General features: G+C 38.2%; 1 protein-coding gene across 1 annotated transcript in view; it reads right to left on the minus strand.

The window, feature by feature from the left end:
- The window catches only part of LOC138713015 (uncharacterized), a 344765-nt gene that overhangs the window by 38943 nt on the left and 292196 nt on the right, over positions 1-13626 (minus strand). Inside the window, exon 6 of the mRNA XM_069844698.1 lies at positions 9563-9722. Within this exon, the coding sequence (XP_069700799.1) occupies positions 9563-9722 (160 nt within the window). The remainder of the gene's footprint in view (positions 1-9562; positions 9723-13626) is intronic.

Here is a 13626-nt window from a genome sequence, read left to right on the forward strand (position 1 = left end):
CCGGTCTGAAGTTGCGTTCGGGCGCGGGTTCGATCCCCGCTTGGGCTGATTAGGCCTACCTGGTTGGGTTTTTTCCGAGGTTTTCCCCAAACGTAAGGTGAATGCCAGGTAATCTATGGCGAATCCTCGGCCTCATCTCGCCAAATACCATCTCGCTATCACCAATCTCATCAATGCTAAATAACTTAGTAGTTGATACAGCGTCGTTAAATAACCAACTAAAAAAAAGAAGCTCTCCAAACTTGCACGAAGAACTGGTGATTGGACCACCATTGGGAGGAAACTTACCAGTTACAACAAGGCTATTCGCAATGCCAAAAGTCAGGCTTGGAAGGAGCACTGCAAGGGGACGGAAAACATTCCTAGCAGTGCAAGATTCATGAAACTAATGGCTAAAGGTGCTCACAAGATAGTAAGCACAAGCAAACTATAAGATGTTAGTTACACACAGTCCAGAATGGAAACGCTAGTTCATCTAGCAAGCGTTCATTTTCCGGACTCAAAAGTGCTAGACAGTGATGAATCGACTGATCTGGTGCAACTAAATCTACTCCGTTTATGTTCGAGCAGAGAGGATTCGAACCTGGTCAGAGATGTGATCACTGTTACTAAAGTAAGATGGATCATTAATTCTTTTGAACCATATAAGTCTGCAGGTCCTGATTCGATCATGTCTGTCATGTCTGCTTTGCTGCAACAGAGAATTAACTCACTGCAGTCTTTATTTTGCAGAATCTATAGGTTCTGCCTAGCCTCTGGTTATGTTCCATTGGCTTGGAGACAGGCCAATGTGACCTTTATACCCAAACCTGGGCGACCTAGCTATCCCGAGGTCAAGGCATATCGTCCAATACGCCTCTCCTCATTTCTTCTTAAAGCATTGGAGTGATTAGTGGATAGGCATATTAGGAGCAAAGTATTGAATAATTTTCCTTTACACAAGTATCAATTTGTCCATCTACCAGGTAAATCCACAGAAGCAGCGCTTCATCATGTTGATCAGGAGGCGCTGCCTTTTAAGGAAATGGCATTTCTAGATATAGAAGGAGCACTTGATAAAACTTCATATGAAGTTGTGTCAAAAGTCCTTCAAGAGCATAATGGCCCTATACTTATGTGTAGATGGATACACTTTATGCTAGAAAATAGGAAAATTACCGTGAACCTATTTTGGGAAACGCTAAAGGTGACTATGGCCAGAGGCTGTCCTCAAGATGGCGTTCTGTCGAATTTGCTTTGGAACCTGGTTGTGGATGCCATGTTGCGAGAATTAAGTGGGGCTGGGTATTTTACTATCGGATTTGGAGATGATATTGCTGTAATTGTTAAAAGAAACTTTTCTAATACAGTCTTCAAAGTGCAAGTTGCACTGAAAAAAGATTGAATCCTGGTGCAACGGAAGTAAACTTTCAATTAAATCCAATAAAACGGTAGTGGTATCTTTCACTAGAATGAGGCCTACAGGGAACTTAAAGGAACCTACTCTTTTTGGTGAGAGGATACCCTACTCATTCTGGACGAGAGATTAACTTCGAAAAAGCACTTAGATTACTGCATTGCCAAGTCCGACAGGTTTTTTGGACCAGTAGAAGAATGCTTGGTAAGACTTGTGGTCTGAATCCTAGGATTATGTATTGGATATACATTACTATGGTAAGACCTTTACTCTCTTATGCAGCACTTATGTGGTGGCCAAGTGTTAAATTAAGGAACTGCAGGACTGAACTTAAATTGCAAAGGGTGTTCTGCATAGCAATAACGGGAGCTTTTAGCACAACTCCACTGCGGCAGTGGGAATGCTGATAAGACTCACCCCACTACACATCTGGGTTGAGGCTGAGGTCCCCATGGCATTTCACACAATCTGTCGCCAGACAACAGTGTTCAATATTGAACACTTGGATCACCTCAGATTCTCTTGGGACAGCAATGTTTATCGAATTCTCAATATGAGAACTGACATCTTGGAACCAAGGGATTCGTTTGACAATAAATTCACTGTCACCCAGAGCGCAGTGAATGGAAAAGTCAGGTTAAACCTGAGAACAATAAGGGTCCAGTCTGATACACTGATGGTTCCAAAAGCAAGTCAAGAACTGGTGCTGAACTGTTTGGAAATGGAACCAAGATTTCTTTTAGCTTGGGTCAAAATGCCAGTCTTTCAGACTGAGATTTTCGCTATTGTCAGTATTAGGAAGGGCTACGATCGTAGACATATTCTTATACTCATTACTCTAGATAGCCAAACGACACTTAAGGCACTTGAAGCCCCCTTGATTATGTCGAAACTGGCATCGGAATGCCGCGAGTCCCTCATGATACTGGCTGAACATAACACAGTTCAACTGAAATGGGTACTGGGACATGCAGGGATTCGAGCTAATGAGAAAACAGATGAGGCTGCCAAAAAGGGAACCGAGATCCATTGATAGAACTTGAGCCTGTGCTGGGACTATCTCTAAGACCAGTAAAGCAGGTTATCAGGGACTGGGCTATCAAGAAACACAAAAACTACTGAAACTCAAGTGAGGGCTGCAGACACTCTAAGGCCTCATAAGAGATTTTAATAAAAGCAGGTCAAGTGACTTGGTAAAACTGAGCAAGAAATAGCTCCTCTGGGCAGTCTGATTCTGTACAGGACACTTTGCCCTAAAAAAAAAAAACCTGTATAGGATGGCACATAATACAGTATTAACCCAGCCTGTGTTTGTTGTTCACAGGGAGATGAGTCTGTAGCTCATCTATTGTGCGACTGCAATGCACTCGCTCATCACAGAGCTCTCATCTTTGGAAAACAGTTTCCAAAGCTTGATGGGCTATCAACCGTCCCAGTCCGTAGTTTAATTCAGTTCATTAAGAATATCAAACTATTGGAGTGATTGGATATTATGACTTGGATGCGCAATAGATCTTTCAGGTCGCAGTGCTAGGACTGTTATAGCCCTCTCCCTTTTAAATTCAATTCAATAGTATTGCATATTTTCATCAATTAATATTGGTGAGTTCAATAAATAGAATATTTAATTACTTGTGGCATTTTATGTATACCAATAATAAATCTGTAATCAAAATGTGTCTGGTGATTTTCACTTTTCCAAAAATAATTGGTGTTAACATTGTATAATTAACCATCCTGAGACAAATATCGCATTTTTTAAAGTAGACTATTGTTTGTATGTCTGTCTGTCTGTCTAGACGGTTGTTACCTTTTCACCCGATAATACCTGAACCGATTTCTATGAAAATTAAGTTCATTCTAACTTAGATTTTAGACTATATGGCAATCAAAATACTTTATTTAAAAGAGAGTTATAAAGGAACTGAATAATTTAAATTGAAATATCTCTCTTATTATTGATTTTCATGAAAAATGTTACATAACAAAACTTTCTTTAGAAACGGATTCCGATATGCTTTATTCCATGAAAAATGTTGATAGGACTGATATTCAATGAGACACACGAGTTTTAAAATAACAATACGTTTTATCATCGCCCCTGAGACTAATAGGCTATAATGAAATAAAAATAAAGGACTGCGTCTATTTAAAGCGGCCTTGCACACATCAAACGAAGAATATTATCCATTTAACACTATTTTTATACGGATATAATTGTTTTCTACGATGGAAATATATAAATGTATAAATGTTTATCAATATTAATATACAGAGAATGTTTGTGTGTTTGTATGAAATAATTTCAGAAGCTAGTCAACCGATTTGGATAATTCCTTCAGTATTTGAAAGTATAGCTTCTCTAGATGGCTGTAATGCTACATGCCATTACGGTAACTTCTGAGTGAATCGAGGAATGAGGCAAGATTAAAATAGATCCTTACGCACAGAAAACTTTATACTCTGCCGCAGTATTCTATTACTGGATTATTTAAACTTTAGTTGGTAAAGGTAAAAAGGTAAAGGTATCCCCGTAACATGCCATGAAGGCACTTGGGGGGCATGGTGGTAGAGCCCCATGCTTTCCATGACCTCGGCACTAGAATGAGGTGGTGTGGTCGGCACCACGCTCTGACCGCCTTTTACCCCCGGGAAAGACCCGGTACTCAATTTTATAGGAGGCTGAGTGAACCTCGGGGCCGTTCTTGAAGTTTGGCAACGAGAAAAAATCCTGTCACCACCTGGGATCGAACCCCGGACCTTCCAGTCCGTAGCCAGCTGCTGTACCAACTGAGCTACCCGGCCGCAAAACTTTAGTTGGTACACACAAAATACTCAAATTTTATACACTTCAGTTTCTTTTTGCCCACAGAACATAACAGTATTTTTAAGAGTTTTGTCATATAGATGAGAATTTTACTGGATCAAAAACAGTGGCGGCTCGTGAACTTGTGGATTGGGAGAGCTGCAGTAGATTTCGGTACATCCAAATCTCACTTCTTGATATCATTACTAATAACGTATAGGACAAAAATAAATGCACTACATATCGAAAAACCAAAACTTCCTGACTTAGTTGGGAGATGTCTGTGGGACCATTTGCTACTCCCTAAGAAAAACTAATACCATCGATTTCAGTCTGAATTTCAGACCGGCAGATACTCAACTTACAATCTACCAGTTCATTCTGAATTGTCTTAGAATAACCTTAAACAGTGGCATGTTCCAAATGATTTTTCAGAGGCTCGTTTAGATTACTCACGAACTGTAGCAACCTACGAAACACATCAGGGTTCTTCGAATCGTTTTTTCATCATGTCCCCTAAGGGGAAGTTCATATTGGCCACAAAATTTGATACAATCAATTTTTTTTTAAATAATTTCACGATTTTATCTCACTTCTTGATTATGTTTGAAAATGTTTGAGTTGCGTAACATAGCCAATGAAACAATATTTTTCACGTGAGACTGCGAAGATTCGTACATTTTGCTTTTTAGGGGCAAATGTCCTAAATCTGTCACACCACTCCTAGTCCATGCAACATCACCACCGAAGAGGAGGAAAGGAAAACAAAATACAGATTTTTTTTTTTGTTCACATCCACATAACCACAAATGCTTAGCGTAAATTTCATTGTTATACTTCCTTACATATATGCACTATTTCGGCTGGATGAAGCTTAAGTAAGATTTAAGTCGGGTAACGGACGACCCTTTAATTTCACTTCATTACATCATTCTTCTCCGCAAGGGAAAGTTGAGAAAAATAAAATTGATATTTCATAATTCACGCACACTCATGCTTACAAATTTGCACTGGTTAAGTTACGGTATTAAGACGTCACACCAAAGCAACACTCAGATATACTGATGGTCAACAATTTTCTAAAACTGGAAAAGAAGTCTCTTTCGTATTTTACGTGCTATATCAAAAGGATTCTACTCGTGCAATCATTTTGAGTTAAGGCAAATATTAGGTTCTGCTGGAGGCTGGATATATACGTAATAATAAGGCTAAAGAGAATATTGATTTCGTTATATTAACTCGATAAGATTCTACAACAATAAGTATGTGAAGAGAAAATAAAAATTTTGTCATTAAGTTTCAAGGGAATAGAGAATTCATTTGACGCAGCATTACAATAGCGGTGTGGGAGGAGAGGAAAGATCCCTTGTGGCCTGGCTCTTCAAGCCGCTGCAGCGAGATATGGGTTTTAAACAGCGGCAGTTTCCCTCTGCTTCCCTTCACCTCTCTACCCCCTGGCCGCGCAAGACACACTCTCTATGAGCTGACCACCCTGCAGATCCCAGGACGACTTTGAATGCAGCGTCAATTCCAATACAGTGGACGCGAAAAAAGATTATGCATAAGATAATAGCGCATATTCCCGGCCAGATGAAACATAAAGCAATTTACCAATAAAAGCTGTAACAATTCTTCTAAAAATTAAAATAAATATTATTTTTATTTTCCTGTCAAAGCAGAGTGTGCTGCAGCCCCGCAGCTCTTATGGACGAGCCGCCCCTGATCAAAAATACAGCACATATGGAGTAAAAATTAGTATTTTACCATTGAGCTCACTGGAGCTGAATTATTTTAAAAAGTGTCACGAAAAGGCATTCCTGCGCTCATAATTTACCCATATTCTTTTCCTGTTTTTATGTATCACACTTATTTCATTTTTTATTTATATAAATAATGATGTAGAGCCGAGCAAGTTGGCTTAGACGGTAGACTTTCAGACTCGCATTCGGGAGGTCACGCGTTCAAACTCTGTTGTTCAGTCAACTGTCCGAAAACAGGTCTGAAACTCACAAGTGATATCAAGAAGGCACACTTATGAGGCAACTAGGCCAGAAGATAATGGGGTAGTGTGACCAGTTATTTTCCCCTCCATTGCATACATCGACCACACTGTCCTCAATCAGAGGACAGTTTAACTCTGTGGTCCATCAGTCTAACTGAGGTTTTTCATGGTTTCCCTTAGTCATAAAGGCAAATGCCAGATTGGAAATTTACATGCCATGGTTCATCACTGACTCAATTCCAACACGATAAACATTAATCAAAATCTATAATCAGTTACATGAACACAAGCCATGTGCAACACAATAGAAACAGGAACTCAACAAGAGTAAAAACGGCCTACTGGTATAGGGTATACTCACACATTCTAAACACGCGACATGACCACAGATGTTAAAGCGTGTATAAATAAACTTAACAAAGAAAAATGCACAGTGAGGCCAACATAAAAAGTTATCTTTGTACACAATTCACTCTATATTGACATTAATTTGGAGTGATTTACTAAAGGATGCATTCAAGACTAATTTAGAAAAATGTTAAACGAATTATCTTTGCACCAAAAACGGATGTTCGCTGAACCAAATGATCCTATTTTAATTATTTGCATATAATAACAATTAAGTAATATCTTAAAGGAATTATCCTTGCACTAAATGAGTGCTCTGTGGACCAAAATGACCGTATTTTAATTATTTAAATACAATTTCAATTAAGTAACATATTAAACGATTTATCCTTCTACGAAACACGAATGTTCCATGGACCAAATTCCTATTTTAATTAAGTAATTAGCCTACTTTATATTTATGTGTAACAAGTGCAGCGAAGCACACGGGTATAGCTGTTATTTAATAAACTAATACATAAAATATCCGATTATGACTTCTGACCTACTCTGTAGGCTTTATTCTAGCTCGTTGCCAAGGGTATCTGCTCTGACAAATCGTGGTAAAGATGAGGGAAGTGACAGGGAAGATTCGATAAGTGGACAATTCTTTAATGCAATGTCAGTCCGCATGGAGTTCATTGATAGCCAATAGCCATCAATATTCATCATTTGCTAGCTGTGTGTTGGTTGCAGTGTGTGGCGATATGGCCTTTACTGAAAAAGATGGCTACAGCAATACAACTCAATTGATAACAAAAATAGCAGGGGCGGCTTTCGAAGAGGGGCTGCGGAGCTGCAGCACCCCCAGACATTTGTGGCTCTTGTCTAGTTTTATGTTGTGAAATACATTTGTTATACAGTCTCTATTTAGCGGCTCGAATATTTTAAAATTTCGCTCTCATTGGCATGCACGCAATCGTTAATGAAATCACTTTCTCCCCTGGTTCTGCCAGAACGTAGCCAGAGACAAGGACTATGGGTGAAGCCACTTCCTCCCCTGGAGCTGCCAGTCTCGTCTCGGATGCTTTGCGCGTTGGTTTTACCCCTCCCCCCTGCTGCCCCTGGCCGTGAATCCAGAGTTTCCAGGAGCTGCAAAATTCGCAGCAGCTTGTCGGTAGCTCGCAGTTTTAATACATTTTCTTTAATGTTGTGAGTATAACAAGTGCAACAATGTTTAATTCTGTACAATATTTACAGTCTATTCAGTTCAGAAGGAATGTGGAATTAAGTGTCCATCAGTTGAATCTCATAATGGAAAGAGCCGCTAAACAAAATACAAAGGCTCGCATATTTTTTTGCTTATTTATCCAGTATCCCTGCTTTCTTCTCTAGATCTCCATACAGTCTGTATTAGATTAATGTGTTTCAAAGACAATTCCATCAGCTGGGCCAACAAGATGGAGTTATGAAATGAGAGCAGTAAATGTTGTTCATGAGAAGAAGGAGCCATTGCTAGAATCTTTTCAAACCATAATGGAATCTGAAACATCTAACAATATCAGAATAAATGAGGCAAGCGCCTTGGTGCGTGCTCTTGAAGATCCTGAATTCAATTTCTGGCTCAGTTTTTTTTTTTTTTTTTTTTTTTTTTTTCACTTATTGATGTGTCATGTAGATATATTATACGTCCAATATAACATCGCCAGTTAGATATTTCTAAGATTCAAATTTGCATATAAAAAATTAAATTATCGTTTATTTAACGACATTCGCAACTGCAGGGGTAATATCAGCGTCGCCGGTATGCCGGAATTTTGTCCCGCAAAATTCTTTTAAATGCCAGTAAATCTACTGACATAAGCCTGTCTCATTTAAACACACTTAAATGCCATCGACCTGGGCCGGGATCGAAACCGCAACCGACTATGCTACCGAGGCCGACTCTGCATATCAAGCGTTGTTAATGCCATACAGACAATACGGAACAGTGCACAGTTGAGCAGCGAGATCTGTACAAATGAAAACCCTAAATGACGTCGTAAGGTCGAAGGGATTCAGACAAGCGTTGCGGCAGCCAAGGAAGTGTGTGAGCTCATTATCACACAAGATAACACCCGAGTCCAATTCATAGAACATCTGATATTATCTTCTCTTCTGTGTCAAGAAAAATTTGAATGCTACAAAAGCTCATTTCCTGAAAATGACCTAAATGTATGTGTGAAGCTTTTTCTAATGTTCGATAAAGACAAACTAAAAACGGAACTCACTGTGTTGTATCAGAGACAAGAATTCAGAAACATCAGTGACGCAGTCAAGCTCTTGCAGTTTCTTCTATCTGAGAAGTTGCAGGCCTCATTTTTAGAAGTTGTGATACTACTAAGCATAGCTATCACCATACTAATGACAACTTCCGAACCAGAACGTTGCTTTTCGTGTTTGGAGAGAGTAAAATCGTATCTTAGAAATACGACGAAAGAAGAGAGACTGACCGCATTAGCTATGTTTTCCATTGTAAAGACTAAGTTAACCGACACATCGGATTTTAATAAGAAGATGATTCAAAAGTTTGCAATCTACAAGACAAGGCGCATGGAACTAATATTTAAATAAGGTAAGTTGCATCGTTTATTTTTGTATGTAGCACCCCTGAATTCAATACCCACGAGCTGCCACTGTCTGTAGGCTTTATTCTAGCTCGTTGCCAAGGGTATCTGCTCTGACAAATCGTGGTAAAGGTGAGGGAAGTGACAGGGAAGATTCGATAAGTTGAGAATTCTTTAATGCAATATCAGTCCGCATGGAGTTCATTGATAGCCAATAGCCATCAATATTCATCATTTGCTAGCTGTGTGTTGGTTGCAGTGTGTGGCGATATGGCCTTTCCTGAAAAAGATGGCTACAGCAATACAACTCAATTGATAACAAAAACAAAAATGACTGGGTATGGATTTTAATGCATACATCGACGTAAAATTAATTATTGTAATTTGTTTCCTATCTATCTATTGATTGATCACAGTAGACTTACCTATATTAACAAATCTGAAGAAAGATTCTCTTATTCGAGACCATTGATGTGTTGCAATATCATACCAGAGAATCTCTATTATTTGTCCTGGTTTATATGACAGTGCGTTACCGGATTCCATATTTAGATTTTTATTGTTCTTGAATTCCAATACAGTTATCTGGAGAAGAAGTAAAATTTATGTTATGATTAAATTTGTGTCGGCATATAGGCCTATACATATATGGGTCATTTGCAGAATTTGTATAGCAAATGGACGATTGAGAATGTCAAAATTAAAAGTATTATTTAGTGCATATTCTGCATGTACATTGGCTGCGTTCAGCCGGGACAGCGCTAATTCAGCTATTCATTTTTGCTGAGTTACAGCAGATGTGAGGTCCTTAACGACCATTGCAAAATGTCCGCTGTGTTTACAAAGAAACACGCTGCTATTGTTCAGTCTACTCCGGAATATATGATACCATTGGTTGTTGCCTACCCCCTCCACTTTCGCTGGCTAGCAGCAGGCTTGCAGCGAAAAAAAATTTGCTACGAAAAATGGCGCCCGCTATTTCAGCGCTGTCGGCCAGCAAGGCATTCAGTGGTGTCGCTATTTCAGCGCTAATTCAGCTATTCATTTTTGCTGAGTTACAGCAGCTGTGAGGTCCTGAACGACCATTGCAAAATGTCCGCTTTGTTTACAAAAAAACACGCTGCTTTGTTCCGTTTACTCCGGAATATATGATACCATTGGTTGTTGCCTACCCCCTCCACTTTCGCTGGCTAGCAGCAGGCTTGCAGCGAAAAACAATTTGCTACTAAAAATGGCGCTAGCTATTTCAGCGCTGTCGGCCAGCAAGGTGTTCAGTGCTGTCGCTATTTCAGCGCTACCTCAGCGCTGTCCCCGCTGAACGCAGCCAATGTCTCTGCCATAGCAATCAGCCACTGTACACTCGCCATAGCAATCAGCCACTGTACACTCACCTTGCTTTACAGCATTCTCTACAAGTATCAATGAATCTTTGATGGTACGGCTAAATGTCAGGTGTGTTACAAGACAAGACAGTGAATCTTTTATAGAAATATAATTTCTTTATTTTCTATATCAGATATTTTTTAAATAGTGCATAGGTCCTAGAACAGTAACAGAATAAACTTCTGATCAAAAATAAACAAAGATTTTAAATATCTTAATATCAGATCTGTTACTTAATATGACGATCATAACTTCTTCAGTAGCGTAACTAACAGCAAACCATTATTTCAGTAACAGTTATCTTAGTAGATTGCCCTTAAGGCGAAGATATTTGAGCCTTTGTTTCTTTCATGATAGATAATTAGAAAAAATTAACAATTAAATTATCAATTTAACTACTGCACACGTGTACTATTATGTCCTCTTTATCTTGACTTTATATGTTGTTATTTGTGGAAAACACAACACAAACAGATCTGACAGAGTAAAAATGCATGCTTAGATTAAAACACAAAGCAAGAGTATTACACATAAACTCGCCAAATAAAAATGGGTGAACATAGCAGTACAATCAAGATGGCTCTTTGTGCATCATCCTGACTTGTGCTGATGTCTGTGGGATTTTTTTTCCAACTGTATATGCATAGGAACAGAATGGTGTAACAGACCTGACTGATTTACTGGACTAGAGTAATTATGTAATCATATTTAAGGAAATATAAACTGCGACATAAGTAAAGAAATTTTGCAAATATCAAATGTTTCTTTAACTTCTTTCTCAATTACATTATTAAACAAACCTTTATCTGAACATAATCTTACTTCATTTTAAATACTTAACTAGTATGGACACGGCATTTTAGCTGTTATGAGAATTTTATTTTATTCTCGTGAAATATTGTCACGTTCACTACATTAGTATTGAAACTACTCACCGTTAGGAATTTATAATTCTATCATTATAAATGAAATAATAGGAAGGGTATGAATTGATGGACGTCATTGTTATACAAATTCTGCAAATGACCCATACACTTAAAATTAATTGATATATTAGCATTAAGGTACGTACTAGTATAAGTTCAAATAGAATGAAAACTGACAAGCAAACATTTTGATGGGGGCAGATAAAAATTTAAATTTTTTTCTTCAACCATGTTAGTAATGTCAAAAGAAGTGCTTATACAAATTTTGGCCGCTCGACCGCAATTACGAGGCAGTCCAGAAAGTGATTTTCCCCGGGGTCTTTTACAGAAAAAAAAGCACAATTTCTTGGAAAGATTTATTGGAAGAGATACAACAACAGATAAACAATTGCTATTTGTCACCATGTCCCCCTACTGAAACTGAGACATTTGTCATACCATGGGATTAATTTTTGTATCCTTATGTCGTAAAAGTCAGCCGACTGGGATCGGAACCAGTGTTTGACAGCCGTCTGCACCTCTTTGTCGATCCTACGATACGACAAATATCTCAATTCTGGTGGAGAATATGTTTAAAAATAGCTCAAGAATTGCTATGTCTATTTCAATAAATTTTGCCAATGAAATTGTGTTTTCTTTCTGTTAACGCCCCTGGGGAACTTATTTTTTACGTCCCTCGTAATTGCGGTCGAGTGGCCAAAATTTGTATAAACAATTCTTTTGACATTATTAACATGGTGGAAGAAAAAAAATAACATTTTTATCTGCTCCCATCATAATGTTTGCTTGTGAGACATGCGAAAAGTTTCTTTATTTAAAACGTCTTTTTTAATCAGAATAATGCTGTGTTTACTTCATTTTAATATTATAATTATCCTATACCTATTTCAGCCTGTTTATAATGATCTAAACACTCCTAGGATAGTTATTTGGCGTTTAAAAGTAAAATTCACTATTGCATTTAAAGAAATTGAAGACTGGACATGAAAAAAAAGACTACCGGTAAGTGACAATATCTTTGAAAATTGATTTTCCAAAATAGATTCTATGTCCCTGACTCAATCCAGTGAGTAACGAGGATGACTTTCACTTGGAAATTGACTTCTCCCATAGATGTGCAAAATGTATGATATCACATTAGGCTACTAGTTGCAGAAGAAAGCCCCGTTTTCTAGGGGTTTTCTCTTTAACACTTACAGCCTTTTTATGTTCAGTTTTCAATTGTATAAAAAACTATATCTTGTGGTTTGTCTCTGAAGTTAATAACAGTGAATTAGTGATTTGAGATACGGAAATGCTCGTGTACCAAAGAGATAATGGAACTCACATTCACTTGCGTCATTTTTACGCGAAGCACATGTCATTAATCTATCCCCTCATCAATCCGCTACCTCGCAGCAGCAGCAGCAGCAGTAGTAGTAGTAGTAGTAGTAGTAGTAGTAGTAGTAGTAGTAGTAACGGTTACCAGACAAAGTCCAGGATTATAATGTCCATACGTCAAAATGTTCATGGAATAATGTCCACGTTGAAAATGTCCATGTTAAATCGTCCAGAGTCAAAATGTCCATAGCAGTATAATGTCCACTTCACTCTGATGTCCAGAGTCATAATATCCATAGCTCTATAATGTACACTATGTCCATTGTTCATGGTAGTTATAGTAACCTATGTAAAAATTTTAAAATGCAGAACTAATCAGAACTGAATTTTTTAAAGACGGAACGAAATCCTCAGTTAGTGCCATCACAGAAGGGCAAGCCACTTCTTTCTTTTCGTGGATACCTGTACCAACATCATGACTTTAATAGAGATAGGACAAAAATATATTGGCGATACAGGAACATGAACCTCCCAAGCCTGAAAGGCATGAAGAACACAAAAAACGCTGTAGAATACTGGCACAATCTTCTTCAACGCGTGATGGCTGTACATCCATCCATTTGGCGACTTATACAGTACCTAAAACACGAATAAATTGGAATTTGGACACAAATATTGCAAGCAAGAGTGAGACATACACAAATTAAAGAGCCGAGAATGAAACTTATTTGACGAATCAAAGACAAATTCTCCAGATTGTGAGAAACTGCAACAGGTACAAAGAAAAAGGAGAAATTCTCTTAAATCTTAAAAGTATTAGTTACCATCTTAAAAGTGGGCCTCCGGTTCCTGATGAGTAA

The sequence above is a fragment of the Periplaneta americana genome, chromosome 14 (assembly GCF_040183065.1).
Source record: "Periplaneta americana isolate PAMFEO1 chromosome 14, P.americana_PAMFEO1_priV1, whole genome shotgun sequence".
Lineage (NCBI taxonomy): Eukaryota > Metazoa > Arthropoda > Insecta > Blattodea > Blattidae > Periplaneta > Periplaneta americana.